This window comes from Mirounga leonina, unplaced genomic scaffold (genome assembly GCF_011800145.1).
Source record: "Mirounga leonina isolate KUSES-001 unplaced genomic scaffold, KU_Mleo_1.0 Mir_92, whole genome shotgun sequence".
NCBI lineage: Eukaryota > Metazoa > Chordata > Mammalia > Carnivora > Phocidae > Mirounga > Mirounga leonina.
The window spans coordinates 23,710-50,505 of NW_023270852.1; the positions used below are offsets into that span (position 1 = coordinate 23,710).

The following is a 26,796-nucleotide window of genomic DNA, read 5'->3' on the forward strand; positions in this document are numbered from 1 at the left end:
TCCCCTTGCCATTTGCTTCCTGCAAATATGGCCTGTCTACGGGATTGCTCATTTACCTCCTCTTCCTCTGAGTCTTAGGACCCCCAGGGGAGCTCCAGCTGCTGCTATCTTGCACATTCCATTCCTGCTCTTGAAAACAAGGGATTCTGGATTTGCACCTCAGTGTATGTGCTTTACCTTAAAGAAATGGACTTTTCTGGCCCTTTCTCAGACATGCAGCCTCTGGCATCTTTCCATCACTTCCTCCTCCACCTTCTGCTTCATTGATATTACTTTGACACGGTTTCCACTCACCTTGTGTTTCAGGTTTCTGCTGTCTCCTAATTTGATCTAAGCTGACATTTGTTTTTTGTTGCTTATTTTTTAATTTTTTTTTTTTTTTTTTTGTGGTGATTTCTGAAAGGAAAAGGGGAGGAAATGCTGACTTTGAGCCCCGATGCTCTTTCTAACCTCCTTGTATATATGTGCTTTCTGTTGAAAACCATGAGTTTTTATTTGCAATATTAGGAACACATCTTTCTTGATGTTTTCTTTATTATTTACTTATTTTTTAAATTTTATTTTATTATGTTATGTTAATCACCATACAGCACATCACTAGTTTTTGATGTAGTGTCCCATGAGTCATTGTTTGCGTATAACACCCGGTGTTGCATTCAATACGTGCCCTCTTTAATACCCATCACTAGGCTAACCCCTCCCCCCACCCCCCTACCCTCTAGAACCCTCAGTTTGTTTCTCAGAGTCCATAGTCTCTCATGGTTCGTCTCCCCCTCTGATAACCCCTTCATTTTTCCCTTCTTACTATCTTTTTTTTTTAAACATATAATGTATTGTTTGTTTTAGAGGTACAGGTCTGTGATTCAACAGTCTTACACAATTCACAGCGCTCACCATAGCACATACCCTCCCCAATGTCTATCACCCAGGCCCCCCCCATCCCTCCCACCCCCCTCCACTCCAGCAACCCTCAGTTTGTTTCCTGAGATTAAGAATTCCTCATATCAGTAAGATCATATGATGCATGTCTTTCTCTGATTGACTCATTTCGCTTAGCATAATACCCTCTAGTTCCATCCACATTGTAGCAAATGGCAAGATTTCATGGTTGTTTTTTTTTTTTTTGATGGCTGCATAATATTCCATTGTATATATATATCACATCTTCTTTATCCATTCATCTGTTGATGGACATCTAGGCTCTTTCCATAGTTTGACTATTGTGGACATTGCTGCTATAAACATTGGGGTGCACGTACCCCTTTGTATCACTACATTTGTATCCTTGGGGTAAATACCCAGTACTGCAATTGCTGGGTTGTAGGGTAACTCTATTTTCAACTTTTTGAGGAACCTCCATACTGTTTTCCAGAGTGGCTGCACCAGCTTGTATTCCCACCAACAGTGTAGGAGGGTTCCCCTTTCTCCGCATCCTCGCCAACATCTCTCGTTTCCTGACTTGTTAATTTTAGCCATTCTGACTGGTGTGAGGTGGTATCTCATTGAGGTTTTGATTTGGATTTCCCTGATGCCAAGCGATGTTGAGCACTTTTGCATGTGTCTGTTGGTCATTTGGATGTCTAATTTGCAGAAATGTCTGTTCATGTCTTCTGCCCATTTCTTGATTGGATTATTTTTCTTTGGGTGTTGAGTTTGATAAGTTCTTTATAGATTTTGGATACTAGCCCTTTATCTGATATGTCATTTGCAAATATCTTCTCCCATTCAGTCAGTTGTCTTTTGGTTTTGTTGACTGTTTCCTTTGCTGTGCAAAAGCTTTTTATCTTGGTGAAGTCCCAGTAGTTAATTTTGCCCTTGCTTCCTTAGCCTTTGACGATGTTTCTAGGAAGAATTTGCTGCAGCTGAGGTCGAAGAGGTTGCTGCCTGTGTTCTCCTCTAGGATTTTGATGGACTCCTGTTTCAACATTTAGGTATTTCAGCCATTTTGAGTCTATTTTTGTGTGTGGTGTAAGGAAATGGTCCAGTTTCATTCTTCTGTATGTGGCTGTCCAATTTTCCCAACACCATTTGTTGAAGAGACAGTCTTTTTTCCATTGGACATTCTTCCCTGCTTTGTCAAAGATTAGTTGACATAGAGTCGAGGGTCCATTTCTGGGCTCTCTATTCTGTTCCATTGATCTATGTGTCTGTTTTTGTGCCAGTACCATACTATCTTGATGATGACAGCTTTGTAATAGAGCTTGAAGTCTGGAATTGTGATGCCACCAGCTTTACTTTTCTTTTTCAACATTCCTCTGGCTATTCGGAGTCTTTTCTGGTTCCATACAAATTTTAGGATTATTTGTTCCCTTTCTTTGAAAAAAGTGGATGGTATTTTGATAGGGATTGCATTAAATTTGTAGATTGCTCTAGGTAGCATTGACATCTTCACAATATTTATTCTTCCAATCCATGAGCATGGAACATTTTTTCCATTTCTTTGTGTCTTCCTCAATTTCTTTCATGAGTATTTTATAGTTTTCTGAGTACAGATCCTTTGCCTCTTTGGTTAGATTTATTCCTAGGTATCTTATGGTTTTGGGTGCAATTGTAAATGGGATTGACTCCTTAATTTCTCTACTTCCGTCTTGTTATTGGTGTATAGGAATGCTACTGATTTCTGTGCATTGATTTTATATCCTGCCACTTTACTGAATTCCTGTATGAGTTCTCGCAGTTTTGGGGTGGAGTCTTTTGGGTTTTCCACATGAAGTATCATATCATCTGCAAAGAGTGAGAATTTGACTTCTTCTTTGCCAGTTCGGATGCCTTTTATTTCTTTTTGTTGTCTGATTGCTGTGGCTAGGACTTGTACTATGTTGAATAGCAGTGGTGATAGTGGACATCCCTGCCGTATTCCTTTACTTAGGGGGAAAGCTGTCAGTTTTTCCCTATTGAAAATGATATTCGCTGTGGGTTTTTCATAGATGGTTTTTATGATACTAAGGTATGTACCCTCTATCCCTATACTCTGAAGAGTTTTGATCAAGAAATGATGCTGTACTTTGTCAAATGCTTTTTCTGCATCTATTGAGAGGATCATATGGTTCTTGTTTTTTCTTTTATTAATGTATTGTATCACGTTGATTGATTTACGGATGTTGAACCAACCTTGCAGCCCAGGGATAAATCCCACTTGGTCATGGTGAATAATCCTTTTAATGTACTGTTGGATCCTATTGGCTAGTATCTTGGTGAGAATTTTTGCATCCATGTTCATCAGGGATATTGGTCTGTAATTCTCCTTTTTGATGGGGTCTTTGTCTGATTTTGGGATCAAGGTAATGCTGGCCTCATAAAATGAGTTTGAAAGTTTCCCTTCCATTTCTATTTTTTGGAACAGTTTCAGAAGAATAGGTATTAATTCTTCTTGAAATGTTTGGTAGAATTCCCTTGGGAAGCCATCTAGCCCTGGGCTCTTGTTTGTTGGGAGATTTTTGATGACTGCTTCAATTTCCTTAATGGTTACAGGTCTGTTCAGGTTTTCTGTTTCTTCCTGGTTCAGTTTCGGTAGTTTATACATCTCTAGGAATGCATCCATTTCTTCCAGGTTATCTAATTTGCTGGCATATAGTTGCTCATAATATGTTCTTATAATTGTATTTCTTTGGTGTTGGTTGTGATTGCTCCTCTTTCATTCATGATTTTACTTATTTGGGTCATTTCCCTTTTCTTTTTGATAAATCTGGCCAGGGGTTTATCAATCTTATTAATTCTTTCGGAGAACCAGCTCCTAGTTTCATTGATCTTTTCTACTGTTCTTTTGGTTTCTATTTCACTGATTTCTGCTCTGATCTTTATTATTTCTCTTCTCCTGCTGGGTTTAGGCTTTATTTGCCTTTCTCCAGCTCCTTTAGGTGTAGGGTTAGGTTGTGTATTTGAGACTTTCTTGTTTCTTGAGAAAGGCTTGTATTGCTATATACTTTCCTCTTAGGACTGCCTTTGCTGCATCCCAAAGATTTTGAACAGTTGTGTTTTCATTTTCATTGGTTTCCATGAATTTTTTTAATTCTTTAATTTCCTGGTTGACCCATTCATTCTTTAGTAGGATGCTCTTTAGCCTCCATGTATTTGAGTTCTTTCCGACTTTCCTCTTGTGATTGAGTTCTAGTTTGAAAGCATTGTGGTCCGAAAATATGCAGGGAATGATCCCAATCTCTTGGTACCAGTTGAGACCTGATTTGTGACCTAGGATGTGATCGATTCTGGAGAATGTTCCATGTGCACTAGAGAAGAATGTGTATTCTGTTGCTTTGGGATGGAATGTTCTGAATATATCTGTGAAGTCCATTTGGTCCAGTGTGTCATTTAAAGTCTTTATTTCCTTGCTGATCTTTTGCTTAGATGATCTGTCCATTTCAGTGAGAGGGGTGTTAAAGTCCCCTACTATTACTGTATTGTTGTCGATGTGTTTCTTTGATTTTGTTATTAATTGGCTGCTCCCATGTTAGGGGCATAGATATTTACAATTGTGAGATCTTCTTGTTGGATAGACCCTTTAAGTTTGATATAGTGTCCTTCCTCATCTCTTATTATAGTCTTTGGTTTAAAATCTAATTTGTCTAATATAAGGATTGCCACCCCAGCTTTCTTTTGATGTCCATTAGCATGGTATATGGTTTTCCACCTCCTCACTTTCAATCTGGAGGTGATTTGGGTCTAAAATGAGTCTCTTGCAGACAGCATATCGATGGGTCTTGTTTTTTAATCCAATCTGATAGCCTTTGTCTTTTGATTAGGGCATTTAGCCCATTTACATTCAGGGTAACTATTGAAAGATAGGAATTTAGTGCCATTGTATTGCCTGTAAGGTGACTGTTGTCTCTGTTCCTTTCTGGTCTATGTTACTTTTAGGCTCTTTGCTTAGAGGACCCCTTTCAGTATTTCTTGTAGGGCTGGTTTCGTGTTTGCAAATTCCTTTAGTTTTTGTTTGTCCTGGAAGCTTTTTATCTCTCCTTCTATTTTCAGTGACAGCCTAGCTGGATATAGTATTCTTGGCTGCATATTTTTCTTATTTAGTGCTCTGAATATATCACGCCAGTCCTTTCTGGCTTGCCAGGTCTCTGTGGGTAGGTCTGTTGCCAATCTAATATTTCTACCATTGTAGGTTACAGACCTCTTGTCCCGAGCTGCTTTCAGGATTTTCTTTTTGTCTCTGAGACTCGTAAGTTTTACTATTAGATGTCAGGGTGTTGACCTGTTTTTATTGATTTTGAGGGGGGTTCCTCTGTGCCTCCTGGATTTTGATGCCTGTTTCCTTTCCCAAATTAGGGAAGTTCTCTGTTATAATTTGCTCCAATATATCTTCTGCCCCTCTCTTTCTTCTTCTGGGATCCCAATTATTCTAATACTGTTTTGTCTTATGGTATCAATTATCTCTCAAATTCTGCCCTCGTGATTCAGTAGTTGTTTATCTCTCTTTTTCTCAGCTTCTTTATTTTCCATCATTTGGTCTTCTATATCACTAATTCTGTCTTCTGCCTCATTTATCCTAGCAGTTAGAGCCTCCATTTTTGATTGCACCTCATTAATAGCCTTTTTGATTTCGACTTGGTTAGAGTTTAGTTCTTTTAGTTCTCCAGAAAAGGTTTCTGTAGTATCTTCCATGCTTTTTTTTCAAGCCCAGCTAGTATCTTTATAATTGTCATTCCGAACTCTAGTTCCGACATCTTACTAATGTCCATATTGATTAGGTCCCTGGCAGTCGATACTGCCTGTTATTCTTTTTTTTTTTGAGATGATTTTTTCCGTCTTGTCATTTTGTCCAGAGGAGAATAGATGAATGAGAGAACAAAATGCTAACAGGGTAACAGTGACCCCAGAAAAATATACACTAAACAAATCAGAAGAGACCTTCCAGAAAGTGGTCACTTTTCTGTTCAGAGAGTTGCTGCTATTCTTTTCTTCGATCTCCTGTTGAGTTTGTAGATGTTCAGAATGGTTTGATACCTATCTAGCTGAATTCCTGGGACCAGAAGAAATTTAGGTTTCCTACTCCTCCGCCATCTTGCTCCTCCTCCGAAGGGCTGTGGCCCGGCCTCCAGTGTGGAAAAAGCTCTTTCTTGATGTTATGGGACTGGGTGTTTTTTATCTCCCCCACCCCTCAACTCCCTCAAATTTTATGTATGATTTTTATGATTGGGGGAGAAAGTGTAAAGATGCTCTTTGAACTGAAAACCACTAAATAGCCCTCACCCACTCATCCTGCCCTACGCCTTGAATAAGGGCGTTGCAGAGTTAGGGCTGGGGGTGAGAAAGAGAGAAGAATGGTATAGTATAGATTGATGTGACCTACAGGGACATGGTGGAGTAAAGAACTGAGTGTTAGAGTCAAGAGTTAGGGACAACAGAAGGAAGAGAGTGGGAATAAATCCAAGGGGAATATAGTAAAGCAGCCCTGCAGACTGGGTACTTTGAAGAGGTGACATTGAGTTGAGAAATAAGGGATATGATTTCCCTAGTTTTTTATTTCCTTAATTTTTTAAAAATGTCATTTTCATGTACTATAAATGACCTAAATCTGGAAGTAAAGTTAGATTGTTTAAAATCAATATACTGGATTCAGTGCTACAGAAAATATTGTTTCCTGGATTTGTAATTGTGATGCAGAAACGGTAGGGTTAGAATCAGTAGCTGAATCAAAGTGTGCTACCCTTTAACATGTTCATGCTATAACATATATTTTGAGTCTGAGCTTTAGTTTTATTTTTTATGTTCAGTTTTTATTATAGGCTAGTTAAAATGATTATTCAGTCTTTTAGGAAATCATACTGTTTTTGAAACTTAACTTAAAGAAATACATAATTTAAAAGCTTTGTTTAAGATGTTGATGATAAAGTTTAAAATTCAAATTCTTTCTCACTGTGGCCTCCAAGGCACTGCATGATATAGGACTCTTGCCTAGCTCTCTAAACTTGTCTTGTGCCCTCCTTCCCCCTTGCTTCACTTGGCTTGAGACACAGTGGCCTTTTTGTTCCTCAGACCATTTCCTCTTTGAGGCTTTTTGCACTTACTGTTCTCGTTCCCTGAACTGTTTTCCTGGGCTCTTTGCATTGATGCTTCTCCTGTAGTTCTCACCTCAAAGAGCTTCCCCTGCTGGCTGCTTTATTATATTCCCCTTTAATTTCCTTCATGGATAGAACTCACTCAAAGCTGAGATGATCTGTTTTATTCATTAGTTTTTTTGAGAGTATGAAAATGTGAACCTCTTGAAGGCTGAGGCCTCAACGATCTTGTTTGTGTTCATATCTCTGCTACCTAAGTGAACTCTAGCCACTAGTAAGTTGTTCAGTACTTTTGAATGAATGAATCAGTCAACAAAAGGAGAAGAGACCAAATTTAACTGGCTAATTCTGTGCTTCTTGATCTGTTTGTACACTAGATCTTCCTCTAATTGACAGCCTGATTCGTGTCTTACAAAACATGGAACATTGTCAGAAGAAACCAGAGAACTCGGCAGATTCTAACATGGAAGAAACAAAAAAGTCTGACTTAACCCAAGATGATTTCCACTTGAAAATCTTAAAGGATATTTCATGTGAATTTCTTTCTAATATTTTTCAGGTTTTAACAAAGGTAGGAAAGATGTATTGATGGTTTCTTCAGCAAAAGAAAGTATGGATTGCTTAATGCTCCAAACTTTATTATCACTGAAAAAGTAGCATAAAGGGGCACCTCGGTGGCTCAGTCAGTTAAGTGTCTGCCCTCGGCTCAGGTCATGATCCTGGGGTCCTGTGATCAAACCCCACTTCGGGCTCCCTGGTCAGCGGCCGTCTGCCTCTTCTCCCTCTGCCGCTCCCCCTGCTTGTGCTTTCTTACTCGCTCTCTCTCAAATAAATAAATAGAATCTTTAAAACAAACAAATAAATAAATAAAATAATTATATTACATAAATTTGGGGAAATAGAGAAAGAAAAAATTATCACTGTAACTTTATAATCTTAACGCAGCAACTGATATGGTTTGGTGTGTTTATATATATTTTTCACATACTTAAAATCCAGTATATAGAATTTTATAGACTGCTTTTTTCACTAAACATTATGTTATGAGCCCTTTTCCAGACTCTAAATTTACTGAAAGACATTTCAGTGAGAACCAGTTTAATACCCAATTTGTCAAAAAAATCAGTTTTCATAATTTACTGCAGACTTGTTTTAGGGGATATTCTTCCGAATATGCTTGGATTTTTAGCATATTCTTACTTTGAGTGTACTTTCTATCCATGTATTTTAGAAAAAAATGTAAATATAACTATGAAGAATATATGTACATTCATTGCATTTTTTTAAGAAGAATATTTCTTAATAGAAGTTTCTGTTATTCTGGTAATTTGTTTTTTTGATCAACTGTTCTGCTTTTCTAGATAAGGGTTATTACTTGAGCATAGATTTTTGGAAGTTAGCTTACTGGGCTTGGCATTGTACAAGTGAAGATGGCTGAGGCTTAATGGCTGCATATTGCCCAAATGGGTTTATGTGAAAATGTTGGCTTTATAGGACTCTTATTATCAGATATTACAATTTTTATATCAAGTAAAGTTCAGTAGGTGAGAAATTGTGCCTTATTTTGATTTGTATTTTTTATTAGTAAGATTGAACATCTTTCCATATATTTGTGGGGTTTTTTTCTTTTAGATTTCATTTATTGGAGAGAGAGAGAGCATGAGTCGGGGATTGGGTGGGGGGAAGGGCAGAGGGAGAAGGAGAAGCAGACTCCTTGCTGAGCAGGAAGCCCGACATAGGGCTCAATCCCAGGACCCTGGGATCATGACCTGGGCCGAAGGCAGACGCTTAACTGACTGAGCCACCTGGGCACCCCCCCATATATTTGTATATCATTTGTATTTCCTACTTTATAAATTTATCTATTTTGATTATTTATATGAACTCTTTGGGCAATAATACTATCTTTGGCGTATTCATTGCAGGTGTTTTTCCCATTGTTTGCTGTCATCTTTATGCGTGCTTTTTGTTTTTGGAGGGATGTTTATTTTTAAGTGACAGGAATATAGAAGAAGGGTGGACTGAGAATAAACCAGGGATATGTCGTGAAAATTCTTATGTGCCATACCTAATGGAATATGAATTTAATTTTGAGGACTGAGGAGCTACTGAAGGTTTTTGTTTTAAGGATCAAGTGAGATGGTGTGTTCAGAAAGATTACTCCAGAAGCAAGAGAGAGGATTAGAGAGAGTTGAGGTTGGAGTCCTGCAGACCAACCAACAGGCTCTTGTGGGTGGTAATCTTCAAGAGTAATCTGAAAAATAATAAGACCCCAAATAGTGGAAGGGTGGATGGAAAGAAGAGGAGGGATGAGAGAGATTTAGTAGAGTAGAATTAAACTCTTAGGAGGAGGAGTCAGCAGCAGCAGAGGAGGAGGAAAAGTCTTGGCTGTATCTTAGGTTACTGCTTTGTGTAGCCGGGTGGGTAGGTGGCAATGCCCTTTCCTAAAATAAGGACTACAGTGGAACAGTGTTTGGGTTACATAAGGAGGAATGATGCTGGGCTCAGTTTGAGACATTTGAAATGCCCGTAGACTCAGTAGGGAATTACATATACTGATATTTATTAATCAAATAAAGCTTTAGAAATTTTCCTTTTTTAACATTAAATCTTTGTTTGCTTGTTTTAGGAGACTGTGGCTCAGGGACTAAAGGAGGGCCAGTTAAGCAAACAGAAGTGTTCCTGTGCATTTCAAAACCTTCTTCCTTTTTATAGTCCGGTGGTGAGTATGAGTAAATGTATAGGTGGCTGAGTTTTATAGGATTACTATATGTTTTTATGTAAGTATTTGATCCCTGAGGCCATTGTCAAAAAAGATCATGCATACAATTCACATGACTTAGTGCATTCTCAGATAGATGACTGCAGGGTAATTCGTGGGACTAACCTGAATAGTGATTGTAATTTTAAGAGAAAGCCATCAACACTGAATTTATTGGACCTCTTACTGTTATAAAGTAAATAGCATATACATTAGCAAAGATAAGATTCTTGGGTAGAAATGATCATTAGTCAGCTGCTGCTGACTCCTCCTCCTAAGGATCATTCTTCAAATTCCATCACATCTGCTACCATTAGAAGCAATTTTTATTTATTTATTTATTTATTTTAAAGATTTTATTTATTAGAGAGAGAGAGAGCACGCACACACAAGTAGGGGGAGCAGTAGAGAGAGAAGCAGGCTTCCCGCTGAGCAGGGAGCCTGATGTGGGACTGGATCCCGGGACTCCAGAATCATGACCTGAGCTGAAGGCAGTCACTTAACTGACTGAGCCACCCAGGCACCCAGAAGCAATTTTAAAATAGGAACTTTTTTAGGAAAATGAAGTATGGAACATGGGAGTGAGAGGCCATGTCAGCAAGGAGGAGAGTAATAAAACTCAGTAATGGATGCTAAAGGGGAAGCGGTGGGAGTATAAATCGTAGTTCAAGAGTAAAACTAAATGGTAAGGGCTAGTCACTTCTTTGATGTTTCAGAGGACTACTTGGGAATGACTATTATTGTCATCTGGGGATCTGTCAACATTTCTTTTCCTTTGGACTCTTTAGAAACCATAGGTAGAACATTTTCATAGTCAAAAACTGGTATCTTAAAATCACCTTTTCTTCTACTTAAATTTATTTCGTTCTTTTGTTTGACCCACAGATAGAAGACTTTCTCAAAATTCTACGTGAAGTTGATAAAACTCTTGCTGATGACCTGGAGGAAAACTTCCCAAGTTTGAAGGCTCAGACTTAAAACACTGAATTGGAGTTTCCTCTGCTCAATAAATGAACTTTACTTTCTGCACTGACAGTTGAAATTGACATATAGGAGATGTTAGGTAAAGCTTATTGGACCCTCATTGTCTGGCATTACACCCGTATATACCTTCTCCTTGCCCCAGTCTTCTCTCACTTTCATTTGGCATTGGAATCTGGAGTTTCCTCTGCTGTCAAATCCACCCCTCCGACACACACACTTTTTTTTGTATGGTTTTGTGTTAGTTGTCCTCTTTAGGTAAAGAAAACAAAAATACAAGCTTATTATTGAAGTTCTTTCTAGGTTGAGGACTTGGTAAGGATTTTCTTCATACCTCTTAATTTGATTTTTACATGAGAATTTTGTATTTGTCTCTACTGCAAGTACATTCAGCTGCACTAGTAGAAAACCCTACTCCAGGAGCTTAATCCGATAGCTTTTATGTATCTAATGCAATAAGAAATCCAGGGGTGGGCAGTCTAGACCTGATTTGTTGACTCAGGGATCCTGATTCCTTTTACCTCTCCATGTGGTCTGCGTGTAGACCTTTGGGTTCATGTTTATTGTCTTGTGGTTAAGGGGGCTATAACATCTCTGGACCTTCCATCCCCATTCAGACAGGAAAAAGGAGAAAGAGGTAAAGGGGCTTTGTCCTTGGAAGTCTTTTACCTTCATATTTGTAAAGGACAGCCCTCATTGCCCAGACCTGTGCTGATGGCCATCTCTAACTGCAGCTATTTGAAATCAAGTCTTTTTTTTTTCTTTCTAGGGTCTATAAGAGAGAAAGGCACAAAGAGAAGGGAGTTGTGAAAGGCTTTTTGTTAGTCAGTCTGTTTGCTACAGTATGAAAGCACATCTTGGCCTTTTGTGATTATTGTGTCGATTGTATGCCAGATTGTCAGTAACATCTCAAAAGCAGTTTTTAGTTTAGCTTTGTTACAGTTTAATTTTTTTTCCACCGTTGTAAGTATGAAGATATGAAGATAGAAATGTAACATTTTGATGAAAGCACATTAGCAAATTCTCTGTTTTCAGCATAATTCCAGTGGTTGAATTTCAGAAAATGATTTGCTTGAGTGAATTCAGATTTTTTAAAATTAAGATGGAGGGAGTTTAAGAACTTCAGACTCTATGCAAACTGCTATATGTGATTTCCCTCACATACACTTTTATCCTTCTGTATAGTGCTTCAGAATGAGATCTGTGCAGAGAGTCAGCCAGGTATTCTTAGGGAAGCAGTTTGCATTATTTAATTACTAAAAGTAGAGTTTTTAATAGATTTTAAGAAAATAGCAGTTATGAATAACAAAGCTAGCTTTTTACCAGTCTTCAAGTAGTCTTCTGGATTATTTATGCTGATGTGACTGTTAATCTACTTTTATTTGTGGAATGAAGTGAGCTTCGGATCCTCTTACTCTGCTATCTTTCCAGCCTCCTCTTTGCTTAAAAAGCAAAGCCAGCTTCTTTTTTTTTTTTTTAAAGATTTTTTATTTATTTATTTGACAGAGAAAGACACAGCGAGAGAGGGAATACAAGCAGGGTGAATGGGAGAGGGAGAGGCAGGCTTCCCGCGGAACAGGGAGCCCGATGCGGGACTCGATCCCAGGATCCCGGGATCATGACCTGAGCCGAAGGCAGACGGCAAAGCCAGCTTCTTAAACCCCTCTTCTGGTATACAGCCCCTTCTCAATTTGTTGCAGAATGTTTCTAGCTGTAAAGCATTGGTCTTGTCTCACATTCTGTATTTTTTCCTTAAGTGACTTTTGCTGATACAACACAGGATGTAGCATTACTGAGAAGAGATATACAATTTCCAGTTTGGAGGTAGTTTTATTGTTGAAAATATTCCTGAATTGAACTATAAAGTTAAAATCTTACTGTTAACTCTGATTAGTAGGTTTACGCTGTATGTTTTCATGTCTTCCATGCTGACTGTATCCTAGGCTGAATGTGACTGTATTTAACATGAGATCTCAAAGGCACTGATAAAGTCACTCCTGCCTGTGTAAGCAAACTAATGTGAGTTCGCTCCTTGGTGAATGACAGATAGAGACTACACCAGGTGGAGCTGTCACACAAAGTAATCTTTCTTTGCAGCAGATAAGGAGATCATGGAGAATAACTTCCAAAGCTGTGATCCCTGAGCAGGGGTAAGGGAGCTCTTTTTATTTAGGATTTGAGAGAATATTCAAAAGGAGACCTTTATCATTGCAAGCACAGGCGGGTATAAGGTAACACATACATACTTAGAAATTATGCGTATACATGCATCGTGTGTTACGTGAGGAAGCTGTGGTCCTTCTGGAGCAGAGATCTTAACAGTATGATGAGGCGGAGGTGACTGCTGGACACTTTATGGCCCATCTGCACAGGTGTCGGCCTGGTGGTTGAGCCCAAACTGGCTGGCCGGAGCTCATCCCTCTTCTGTTGTTAGTTTCTAAAAGATAAAGCTACCAGTTCCTGTAGGGTGAGCTCAGTGGATCCACCAGTGACACCTGCTAGCCAGTGCTAAGAATTCCATTTTATCTCTTGAAGTCTAGGGTGAAAGGTACAAATAACCCTGTAAGAGTAATACTCCCGAGTTATTAGTCATGTCTACTTCAGTGCATATGAGTTTCACATTTTGTTTTAGAAGGAGCACATTTTAAAAGGGAAGCCGAAGGCCCCTGGGTGTCTGAGGGAAAGAGTGCTACTCAAAGTGGGTAAGTCACCAAGGGAGAAAAAGGATATACCTGGGAAGGCTAGGGATGTCCAGGTTATTTTCTGTTTCCCATTTCTGCCTTGGACCTGCCCTGTTGCTTGTTACTAATTGCTCTTGTAACATCATGAGGTAGTGTATATTTTCATATTTTGATATGTTTGAAAACTTCCTAGATCTATAAATTATAATAGTTTTTTAAAGAAATAAGATATGAGCAATGCTAAATCTTTTTTAATGCTATACAGTCTGATGAAACACCCCCAAATTTTAGGGCTTGCATCAATTACAGTGATATTTTGGAATGGTGCTTTCTCCAGGAGCCTAAATATGAAATTTGGAATTATATGTACAAATGAAATTCAAACTTTTCCTCTCCTTTGTTTCAGAGGAGGGGAAACGTACAAAATGAACTTGGGTTAACATTTGTTAAATGTGTTGTTCTATTTCTAATTAAATTTGAGTTTGATTTTTGAAGTATCTAAACCACTTAAGACCGAACACATAAGACATATTCTCCTTCTAACCCTCCCCCTGTGGTCTGCATGGAGGTACAGATAGAAGAAGTCATGCCACCTGTAGCAGATTTGATCATTGTTCTCAAGTCTTCACCTCTGTGTACCCATTCTCATGCCATGGCTTCTCAGTGGGTAGAGTATACTTCTCTATTCCTTGACTTTGAGCTTGGCCAAGTCACTTTGCTTTGGCCAATAGAATGTTGTTTTTCTTTTTTCACTTGTTTAAATATATATTTAATTACACTATAAATATAAATATATATTTAATTACAGATTAAATATATAATTATTTATGCTAAATAACACTTAAGAAAAGGAAGAGGATTGATATACATCTCTATATCTATATATCTACAGATATATATGTAGGTACAGAAAAAAACCCGACCCCAAACATAAGTCAGTTAAAAGCAATTTGAATTTTTCATTCTTCACTCATTTTGGTTAATGAAGGTTTTACTTTAATGTACATGAGTGTGCATGTGTGTGTGTGTGTGTGTGTGTGTGTGTGTCTGTGTCTGTGATGTTTCGATATAGTACTCTGTTAAGGGTCTACACCTATGCTGTTACCAAGTGCAGTATCCTCTAGACACATGGCTACTGAACATTTGAAATGTGACTAGTCCAAATTGAGATAAATGTAAAATACATATTGGACTTTAGGAAAAGTAATAAGAAAAAATTAATATAATATTTTTCATCAATGTTTTATATGGATTACATGTTAGATGATAATATTTTGGATATATTCAGTTAAATACATTATTAAATTTAATTAGATCTTTTCTTTCTACCTTTTTTTTTTAATATTATTGTTGTTTTTTTAATTTTTTTATTCTTATATTATCCCCATACATTGCATCATTAGTTTTTGATGTAGTGTCCCATGATTCATTGTTTGTGCATAACATCCAGTGCTCCATGCAGAACGTGCCCTCCTCAATACCATTCACCAGGCTAACCCATCCTCCCACCCCTCTCCCCTCTAGAACCCTCAGTTTGTTTTTCAGAGTCCATCGTCTCTCATGGTTCATCTACCCCTCTGATTTCCCCCCTTCATTCTTCCCCTCCTGTTACCTTCTTCTTCTTCTTCTTCTTCTTTTTTTTTTTCTTAACATATATTGCATTATTTGTTTCAGAGGTACAGATCTGAGATTCAACAGTCTTGCACAATTCACAGCGCTTACCAGAGCACATACCCTCCCCAGTGTCTATCTCTTTCTACCTTTTTAAATGTGACTGCTAGAAAATTTAAATTAAAGAGATTTAAACTTTTTTTTAAATTTTTTTTAAGTTTTTTTCTGAATTATTTGTTTTTGCTTTTTTATTTGCTGACAGATTTTTTTTTTATTAGCACTAGTAATATATGAACACCCTTTTAATATTTTAAAATCCTAACAATACAGGAAAGACCAAAGTCCTTTTTCTCTACCCTCTCTAAAATTCCTAGCCCCTCTTTATGTATTTACATAATGGCCAATAGAATGTTAATGGAGCTAATGTAAGCAGAGTACTTGAATGTACCATTCTTTCTTAAGGCTTAATAATATTCCTTTGTATGTATATACCTCCTTTTCTTCATCTGTTTGTCGGTGGACATTTAGGTTTGACCCCTGTCTTGGCTTTGTGAATAATGCTTCCATGAACATGGGAGTGCAGTCTCTTTGAGATCCTGATTTCAGTTCCTTTGGATATATACTCAGAAGTAAGACTGGATCAATGGTAGTTTTATTTTTATTTTTATCTTTTTTTAAGATTTATTTATTTTAGAGAGCGTGCACACTAGTGGGAGGGGCAGAGGGAAGGGGAAAGAGAATCCTGATGCAAGGTTCAATCTCACGACCCTGAGATCACTATCAGCCTAAACCCAAGAGTTGGACGCTTAACTGTGCCACCCAGGCACCCCTATTTTTTTTTTTTTTTTTGGAGAAACTCCGTAATATTTCCATAGTGGCTGCACCAGTTTACATTCACAGTAACTATACACAAGTGTTTCCTTTTCTACATATCTTCATCAATACTTGTTATCTTTGTTTTAATAATAGCCATCCTATAACTGGTATGAAGTGAAGTGATACCTCATTTTGGTTTTGATTTGCATTTCCCTGGCGATTAGTGATGTTGAGCACCTTTTTATATACCCGTGGGCATTTGTATGTCTTTGGAGAAATGTCTATTCAGTTCCTTGCCTAAATTTTTATTCAAGTTATTTGGGTTTTTTGCTATTGAGTTGAAGTTCCCTATATATTTGGATATTAACTCTTTACCAGATACATGGTTTGGAAATATTTTCTTACATCCCGTAGGTTGCCTTTTCGTGTTGTTGTTTCCTTTGTTATGCAGAAGCTTTTAGTTTGCTGTAGTCCCACTTACCTAGTTTTGCTTCTGTTGCCTGTGTTCTTGGTGTCTTTTCAAGAAGTGATCTTTAAGACCAATGTCAAGAGGCTTTTCCCCTGTTTTCTTTGTGGAGTTTTACCATTTCGGGTCTTACGTTTACATTTTTATCCATTTTGAGTTAATTTTTATGTATAGTGTAAGATAAAGGTCCAATTTCCTGCCTTTTTGTGATCCGGTTTTCCCCAACACAATTTATTGAAGAGACTGTCCTTTCCCCATGGTGTATTCTTGGCATCACTGTTGACATCAGTTGACTGTGTATGTGTGGGTATATTTCTGGGCTCTCTGTTCGGTTCCATTGGTCTATGTGTCTGTTTTAAAACAATTCCATTTTTAATAGCATCAAAAAAATAAAACATTTAGGAATAAGCTTAATCAAGGAGATGAAAGACTTGTACACCGAAAACTATGAAACACACACAAAAAATGAGGCAGACACGAGTAAGTGGAAAGACATCCCATGATCATGAATTGGAAGAATTAATATTGTTAAAATGTTCATACTACCCAAAGTAGTCTATAGATTCAATGCAATCCCTATTAAAATCCTAGTGGGCATTTTTTTTTTCCCCCACAGAAATAGAAGAAAAAAAATCCTAAAATTCAGGTGAAACCATAAAAGACTCCAAATAGCCAAAGCAATTTTGAGCAAAAGGAGCAAAGCTGGAAGCACTACTCTTCATGATTTCAAAATATACATTATAAAGCTTTTTAGGGTTTTATGAATGAGATATGAAAATCAGGAATCTGAAAATTCTACAACTCCATTTATTTTTCACTAGAGAAAATTAAGTGAAGGTGTACCAGACTTGATACTTCACTGCAGATATGATTTGTACTAGAACATCAAGAGCTCTTTAGCTACAGCCTACTGTATACCTTTTGCTGCCTCTGAATACCTTTCCTTATGAAATGGTTTTAAATTTACCTTGGAAATACCAGCTTCCTGTGTTCTACTGCTAAGGCTACAGCATATATTTATAAAAACTTTTCTGCTCACTAGGACACCTCATTAATTATATATTGGGCTTATATCAATACTAGGCTTGTTGACATGCAGGCTGTTTAGGAGTTGAAGCCTTACTCAGACCATCTGCCAAACCCTGCCCATTGGAAATGCTTTTCCCTATTACTGTAATGAAATCACTAAAATCATTTCCTGTTCCTGGTCCTTGTTCAGATCTTCTATCTATTGTCAATAAGAGGATATTAAAATACTCAGGAAAGTCCACATATCCTTTTCATCCTGGCCTACAGTGTAGCACATGGCTTTGTGTTGTAGTGCTGGAAATAATAAATAATGACGTCAAGCCTATTGTAATAAAAAAAGGGCTGCTTATTAAACTCTTTCTCCAGCTGGTTTTCCTTTGACATCATGGAATCTGTTTATAATGACTTTTATGGGCTTTCCCTCTTACCGTTCAGGGTTTATGTGATTACATGAGAAATTGAAACGTTTCGGGAATAGTCCCTTCATAAAACTGAGTTTCCTGCTCAGTCAGGCCTATTGTACATGCAGATTACAACAATGGGACAGTGGGAAGGGAGGATGAAGAGACTTTTTTTTAAAGATTTTACTTAGAGGGAACACAAGCAGAGGGAGTGGCAGAGGGAGAAGCGGTCTTCCTGCTGAGCAGGGAGCCCGATGCGGGGCTTGATCCCAGGACCCTGGGATCATGACCTGAGCCGAAGGCAGACACTTAACGACTGAGCCACCCAGGCGCCCCTAAAGAGACTCTTACTCTCTGGAGGAGTTTGACTTCCTGAAGTATGGGTTTGCTTCCAGGAAGGAGTGTACATTAAAATCGTGGTGGGTGAATGGGGGAATGTATATTTATTACAGTCTATAATTCAAGAAAATGCATGTATATGGCTTTATTATAAGTCACTGAGTCAACGTAGGATCATATAGTTTTGTTTTGAGTGGTGTCTGTTGACCCCATACCATTGGAGGAATTTGGCATCTCTGTAAATTCACTCTTCTTTTGGGACTGTATTTGGAAGGCTGGTGGTATTTGTAAATCCATGAATGTGCTTTCCTCAAAGTGTGACTGGCATTGGACTTTTCTTTCCTGTACCCAGGAGCAAGCATTCACTTGGCCAATCAGCAAGTACTTCTGGAGGAAAGAAATCCTTTAACTCCCCCTCATGGAGAAATCTATACTCTGTCACCATTGGGCGAAAAAAAATCTGCTGATGTTGTGGACCGTGGAACAAAGTCCCTAAATTGAATTCCCTAAATTTTTTTTAATGTTTGTTTTAGGTTTGGATGAACCAGATATTGTCCTGTTTGTCCTAATCAGTTCTAGAAGTAATTACAGTTTTTATGATTTTAGTAGTCGATATTTAAAGTGATTTGGAGACTTCTTGCTCCAGATGCACCCTTTGCTTGTTGCCCACAGCAAGTGATATCTGAATGGTCTTCAAAGAGCCAGATTTCACATTTTCAGATGAACCTTCAGTAATCTGAAAATCTTAGAAGATTTTTTTTCTTTGATTCTGTTTAGACATGTTTTAATGTGAGTTTGCTATCTCTCTAGAGCACTTGGGTGAAAACACACAATTCTTCACAACAATTCATGAAGCACTCAAAGATTATTTTATGCTTTAGGAAGTTGTACCCTGAACTCTTGTGGCCCCAAAGGAAACCAGGAGGATCATGCTGCAGAAGCGCTTTGGAGGAACGTGCCAATTGCTCCGTAACCATGAGTTGGCTCTCCTTTGATGGAGAGATTAATAGTTTCCATAATCATATCATCCTGGTTGCTCTGTGCCCAGAGTTTACTCAGACTTGAAAGAAATGGAAATTAATTGGAAAAGAAAAAAATAATGTTCCTCTCTTGTCTCCCCTCCAAAGCCTCTCATCTGGAGAAGGGATGAGAAAGGGATTCAAGGGTGTGTTGTCAGTGGAAGCCAAGAGGTTTATTCTCTTTTGCAGTTCTTGATGTAAAGATCCAGAAGAAAGCAGTTGGACAGTGGGAAGGAGGTAGGCATGGGAATTGGGGCACAGCTCTGTGTATAGAATTCCAAACAGAAGAGAAACATTTGGTAGTGGACCCAGTGTATACATGGAGAGTCATCTTGTGAAGCTGTGAGTACCTGCTGCTGGAAGTAAGTGCAGAAGAAACAGAAAAGGGATTTTGTAGCTCATGTGACTGTCATCAGACAAATTGGATTGCTCTACTTCTACTACAGAGAAGGTACCATAAGCTTATTTGTCACATCCTGGAGTTTGAGAAATACTTTCTTTGGCTAAAATCTACTCTTTTCTGGCTCTGAAATTTGAGTTCAATTCTTTTTTAGCCCCCACTATCACTCTGACAAGTTCTCTCGCCCCTTTGGCCAGTGCTGATTTCTGTAATGTTGCTGTTGAGCCTCAGAGGATTTCAATGGGCAGAGGATTTGGTTCTCCATGGGAGCATTGGGATATTAATAAAACGCTCCTGTCATATCTTTAATCAGAGATGAACTTCCAACAGGTGATCAATAAGTTTTTTTTTGAAGTTTATTGAACCAGTAAGAGAAACGGAATTGTAGATGAACACTTCTAATTTATTCATTCATGCCACAGTATATTGTGATTTGTTGAACTTGACATGTGTTAAGCACTGTTTGGTTCATAGGACTAAGAAGGTGACAATTCAAAATAGGAAGAAAAGGGAGCTCGTTAATAGGTGTTCATTCCATCAGTTTCTGAAAGTCAAGGACCATGTCACTTCCCTTGAAGTGATATACTTTTGTTACCAGAGAACCAGTTCCAAATTCGGGTTCAGCTGAATTTCGCCACTTGAAAATCATATACTCGAGAGACAAGTGATGGTGGGAAGGGAAAGGTTGCTTTATTCAGGAAGCCAGCAACTTGGGAAGATGGTGGATGAAGGTCTCAAAGACCATCTTCCCCATTGAGGGGACGGCCGAGGATTTTAAAGGGGAAGGCATGGGCAAAGGGAAGGGGGCTACGTGCCGGAGAATCAGGTGCCCAGGTGGTTAGTTGTATGTCAACGTGACCCTGAGCAGACTTGCTGGCATCAGCAGCAGCTGTTTTTGGATGTAGTCAGGCTTTATCTTCTGGGACAGTTTGGTCCTTCACTCCTCAAGGCCAATTGTCTACACATCTAAAGGAAAGTAGGTTAATTCTGCTACAGATCAAGAGACTTTACGTTAGCAAGCAAGGAGTGCATAAGCTTGAAGCAAGTTAAGCCTTAAGACTGACTGGGGTGGGGGCGCCTGGGTGGCTCAGTTGTTAAGCGTCAGCCTTCGGCTCGGGTCATGCTCCCAGGGTCCTGGGATCGAGCCCCGAATTGGGTTCCCTGCTCTGCCAGAGGCTTGCTTCTCCCTCTCCCGCTCCCCCTGCTTGTGTTCTCTCTCGAGCTGTCTCTCTCTGACAAATAAATAAAATCTTAAAAAAAAAAAATGGGGTGCTGTTACGCTTTCACTCCTGCAAGTTATCTGCCAGTAGGAGATTTAGGGCTCTTTTGACTCTTACGTGATTATAAAAGATAGATCGGTCCTTTTTTGGGTGGATATCTCCCTGCAGTTTGTATGCAGGCCCAGCAGCAAGCACCCTTCCATCACTGGCCACCTTCAGTGACAATTAAGGACAGAAGATAAGTGTTTGCCCACTTCTCTTTGGGACCTTACAAGATATCACCTCTCAGGCTGCTCCCATTCCAGCCTAGGGATTGGCCACATCCCATCTTCAGAGGGAGGCTCTGAGTTTTAGCTTTCCCAAGCTCTCTGAATTCCCCATGCAGTATCTACTGAATTGAGAGCTAGCAGACATGCCAACAGGCCTGCCATACCAAGGCATGATGGTGCCACAGCAGGGGGGGTGAGTGGGGCGGGGGCTGGTCCAGGAGGCTGGAGGAATGATGTGTATATAAGGGACTCCAGGGTTTGGTGGTACTGAGCTGAGATGAAGCCCCATCACCTAGGGCGCATTGTGGAACCTGACCCAAGCCAAGAGAGACAAAATCCTGAAGCTGCTTTAGCTGTAGGACACAGCCTCAAACAATGGTGAAGCAGCCAGCACTCTGGAAGCTGAGAGGTCAGAGTTGGAAAGAACACAATCCTTTTCACATCTACCATGAAGTCTCATGGTTACACCCCTCTGGACGCCATCTTAGGAGGAAGCTCTTTAAGACAGTAAACCTTTTTCTTTTTTTTTTTAAGACTGGAAATTCTTGAAGGGTCTATCACTTTGAATTGTTGAACCAGAGTAAATTTAAACTGAATTGGATCTTTGGTTTATTAATTTTCCTGCTACTAACAGATGAGGGCTCCAGAGAAATGCCAGATTTGTTATGAGCAAAATGAAGCTGTACCTTTTGACATCTGAGTAACAGTATGAGTTGAATTTTGAGACCCTATAACATGTGGGAAGAGAGGAGATGGAGTTACCAAAGGTTTAATAGGTAAATGAGAATCTTTACAGACTTCTTTTGGTATTTCTACAGCCAGATATATTCTATATTCCTCTATGTAGGTTTATTTCCAAGAAAACAAAGGGGGGCAGTGACGATAGATGAAAAATATTTTTCCATTACATTTTAGGAGGCTGGAGGTTTGCTGACTGACTTTGTATCCAGAATCAATGGGGACTACCTACTATATATGTCATGAAGGATCTTCATCTTGGAGTAAACCCAGAGTGTTCCTTTGAAAGCTGGCACATCTAACGGAAGAGAAATTGGGAGAATCCCAAATCTAGTTTACAACCAATCTCCAGTGTAAAACAGCCTAACTAGTGTTCGTTCATATAGTCAACAAGCATCAACACTGGTTCCCAGATACATGTCAGACATAGTGCCAAGGGCTGGAATATGGCAACTGTTCAACAAATGTTACTTGCCTAAATGAATGAAAACTGTATTCCCCATCCAGAGACAGAGTTACCTGCAGCTAATAAAGCTTAACCTTTAAGTAGTGGTTCCCAAAGTTTGAGGCACATAGGAATCGCCTAAAGATCTTTTAAAAATGCTGATACCTGGCTCTCCCCCTACCCCTGATATTCTGATTTAATTGGTAGGGGGTGCAAACTGGGCATCAGGATTTTTAAAGCTCCCCACGTGGCTCTGATGTACAACAGAGTTTGAGAACTACTACATTAAGGGCCTCTAACTTGCTCAAGCCCCTTCCAAAGCCCCTGGGAGGTGCCTAACAGTTTCAACCGTGAGATTTTGTATTCATTTTCTTGATCAAGTCTTCCCAATTGAACAAGCTTCAGATGCTATAAAACCTGGATTCGACCTTCTGTATCCTTGAGGCGTTCTTTGTCCAGTCAGCAGGTTACTTAGCCAGCATGAGCTTTTCAGAGGTATAACTTGGCTGAAAGGTGCAGATTACCAGTCCTCTTACGGTTATTGACACATGAAAGCTAAACTATTATAAGCAACACATGCCACTTTTTGTGGGCTTGTCCCTCTTGTTTTTTTGGTCCATGACCTTGGCAGTGGATTTTTGCAGTGCTTTCAGAAGGAACTCCGTTTTGGCGTAGAATTGGTTGCTACCAATGTCAGGGTTCCATGGGTTTTGAGGTTTTGCATTATGATTGGATTTCGTGGTTAGCGAAGGTTTATAGCATTTCTAGCACCAGTCCTTTGCAAGAGACACACTGGTTCTTTTCTGTGTCCCTGGAGTTCTATACCTCACCATCCTCCCTGTCTTTCCTGGGGGAATTGCCTGGTGAAGCTTATGAGGCTGATTTAAAGCTCTACAAAATTTATTCAGTGATTTTATTACAGAGACAAACAATAACCATTTCTGCTGTACATGTGGGCCGGTTGGCAAACAAAATGGCCACATGTGGAATTTCCACTCCTTTGCCTTTGGCCACGTGAACATCCGGGAGTGTGTGTCCCTGACTGTCAGTGGGATGCGCATGCACAAAGCCTGAAGAGGAAAGAATGGAGCAGCTCATTGTACAGGAGCGTTTTGAAGTGGCTCTAAACTTGCTAAGTGGTAGTGTGAGCTGATTGCCCATATCATCTATAAAGTACAAAGGCTACTCCTAGGTTCTTTGAGGTTTCCTTTTCCTGGCCATGTTTTGTTGTGAGTCGTCTTGGACCCTTAGGTGTATCAAATGCCTACCTAGCAGGTCATATCCAGGTTACTTACACATCTGATTATCAGTGGCTTTGTTACTTTCCAAGGAAGAATTTACATGATACATAAGCCAGAGTCCTCAGTGATGACTAGAGGCACATACATTAAGGGCATGGCAGCTTCTCTTTGTAAGGAAAGACTGAGGCTTTTTAAAATTAATTTCTGTCACAATGGAGCCTGTAAAGTCTTCCACTATCTGACACCTAAGAAAAGGTGACTCCAACCAACCTCTTCCAGTGTGGGGTCCTGGGGTATTACAGCCATGCAGGTAGGATTTCCCCGAAGATGAAGGGGTGGTCTCTCTTTTGTGTCCACTTGGAGCTCCAGGCGTGGCATTCCTTTTTTCGCCATATGGTGTTTATTTTCTTCACCCTTCCAGATGGTCACATTTAGATTCTTTGAGAATCTTCCTGACCATTGTAAAAGCTTGGCCACACTACCGTGGGCTCAGTTAGAAATACAAAGGAGGAAGAGGTTAATCAAATTTGCTCATTTTCCCTGGTGTAGACTCAGTGATGCCCTTTCATAAAAGTTTCAGAGATCATTAATTAGACAAATAGTACTGGCTCTCCTTTCTGCAGCCCCAACAAATCCTGTTTGACCTGTAGGAGAAATGACTAGTTACACTGAATGAGATGGGTGATAATGCCTCTTTGAACAGTACAAAGCAAACATTAAGACAGCAGACATTGGGGAAACCCAAGTGCACCTGAGCAGCAGAGCCCATTTGTCCATGCACAGTTCAGTTGTTTTCAAATGCTGTAAGATAGTCTCCTTCCTCCTTGAAAATCTGAACAACCTGCACTTCCTAATGATTAGGAATGCTCTGTATTTCCATAGTTAATGGCATTTTCTCACAGTTTGCTTTTTATTATTAAGGTGAGCAGGAATGCTGTCTTGCACAACTCCGGGGGGCAGCATTCACACTGTCTCTTATGAAGGTCATGCCTTCTGGACTTAGAATGCCGTGGCTCTTCCAGATGGTATTGGGTGCTTCATAATTATCTCTTAATAACAGACAAGGAAGCTTCCTATGACTTAGAACCCAAAGTCAAAGAAGGCCAAAAACCTGAAAAAACGAAAAAATCCTTTGTGTTCCATAGTCCATTGTTTGCAATTTTGTGGTACATTGAGGTGAAAATTACCTGGGATAAGTGAGGCCTTGGACTCTGGTCCCCCTCTGTCACTCTGTGTGACTTTAGGTAAGCTATAATACATAGCAAATAGAAGGCTTTGTTGTGACCAATATCAACTGGGCCATTTCGCTCAATGTGTTTGACCGTAAGCCAACATTTCTTGGAGTAATAATGGTGAAGCAAAGTTGTTCAAATAAAAAATAGGGTTTCCAATTGTAATTTTTAAAAGCGTAATTGAGAATTGAAGTGGATTTGGAATGAACCTTGCATAAAGCTGCGTGTAAACAGACTTGTACACAGCTCTTCCCATAAAGCCATTCGGGTGTTGTCAGAGATGAGTGCTCACTGAAGGTGTCATGTTGTGAAGATTAGGTGCTTTTAAGAGGAAGATTTAGTAGATTTGGATATTGAGGACTCAAGAGATTATATCCTGGCCTGATCTCTCTCCTTCATCCCTTTGCCTCATCAGATTACTTTCCATTTGAATATGCGTAGAATCCCATATGGCCTGTAACATCTGAGGTCTTGTAGAAACACCTCTGATTCATACTCAGATACATATATGGGGCTTTGACCTTTCTGATTAAGGATTAGAGAGCATTTTGTTTTATCATCACATTTTTCACTTCTCTCACATAGGCTTGCTTATTTTTATATTCATTCTTTCTCAATAAACATATATTAAATAATTATTTATTAAGCACCTTCTCTGTAACAGGCACTGTGTTGGATCCTGGGCTATAGGGATGAAAAGCACAGTCCTTGCTCTGAAGGAGTTTATGGTAAAGGAGAGAAACAAGGAAACAACTAATTATAATCCATAGACAAGAGTAAGCTCAGGGAGCATTCCCGCTGTGATTGTGGTTTCTGGAGGATGGTTGCAGTTTGTTTCAGAGATCCCCTTTAATTAAATGGCAGAATCTAAACTAAACACATACTCATTCATGGGAGTTCAAACCAAATCTCATCTTAGAAGTGGTAGCATGATGAGTAAGACAGCATAGCACTGACCAAACAGCTAGTTTCAGGTTCTTTTATGCCATTTACAAGCTCTGTAACTCTGGACAAGTCACTGAACTGTTCTGTGTCTGTTACTTTAAGGACCTAAATAAACAATAAAAATACTTTGTGAAATGGAAAACACTGTATAAATTTAAGAATTTTTAAGGAAAAATAAAAGGCAGTTTGCCACATGCACACACACACACTGAAGAATAATAAGCACAATTTTTACTTTGGGCCTAATATTTTTTATCTGAAAAGACATTCTTTTTTCCCCTGAAAGGATTTTTAATCATACATATAAACCACATTGCGATACTCAAAACAATTCTTCCTTTTCCCTAAGTCTCCAATCACAAGGCAATTAGAAAGTATGCATTTTAGACCCTCAATTTGTGTATAATATGGTATTAAAATAAAATCCCTATAGATGTGCCTCAGAATAACTTTGCAGAGAATGATTTTCCCTGAGGGGTGCATACTGTATGCACTTTAGTCTTAACTGCACTAAAAAGAAAAGTTCTCCATATATTCCATACAGTATACACCCACATTTAATGTATTACTCAACAACTCAACACTAAAAATTCAACATATCTTTTCCCATCTTAGAAGTGTAACATCTTGGGACTGCAACTTTTAAAAGATAATTGTGCAGATCATGAATGCTAGTGTGACTTTTCAAACTTTGATGAGGTATTTGTATAAGGATTTGGGGTTAAAACATATACTAAAATAAATGTTCTTGTCTGTGGTGATATTCTTCTTTATTGAAGAGCAACCAGCAAAGGGAAGAGGAAGGAAACTTGGATTACTGAATGCTTCTTATATGCTAGGACCAAATCTAGGGAATTTACATACATAATCATATGTATGAAACAAAAGCACCTGGCTAAGTTACAATTTTTAGTTCTTCATAATAATAATAAAAATTAAAATGTATATAGGATTAAACATTTTACATCAATTTTCATGTGCACTACCTTAAAATAGGAGGAGGGGGGAACAGGAGTTGCCCACATGTGGGTCAACTATTATGTCCAGAAACATCATTTTAAACAAAACTGTGCGTTAGCACATTAAAACTATACATTTCAACTTTACCCTCTCTCCTGAACTGCATGCATATAGCGTAGTTCTAGGGGTGAAAATATTTGGGGGATGGAAATAAAATGATGCTACAGGCTAATCTCAA

At 38.9% G+C, this 26,796-nt stretch overlaps 1 protein-coding gene across 2 annotated transcripts in view; it reads left to right on the forward strand.

Moving 5' to 3' along the window:
- The window catches only part of SAAL1 (serum amyloid A like 1), a 31,785-nt gene extending 20,427 nt beyond the window's left edge, over window positions 1–11,358 (forward strand). For both annotated transcript variants that reach the window (XM_034995167.1, XM_034995168.1), the window contains 3 exons: window positions 7,382–7,575; window positions 9,634–9,726; window positions 10,651–11,358. In XM_034995167.1, the coding sequence (XP_034851058.1) occupies window positions 7,382–7,575; window positions 9,634–9,726; window positions 10,651–10,743 (380 nt within the window). In that variant the 3' untranslated portion in view covers window positions 10,744–11,358. The remainder of the gene's footprint in view (window positions 1–7,381; window positions 7,576–9,633; window positions 9,727–10,650) is intronic.
- The last annotated feature ends 15,438 nt before the right edge of the window (window positions 11,359–26,796 follow it).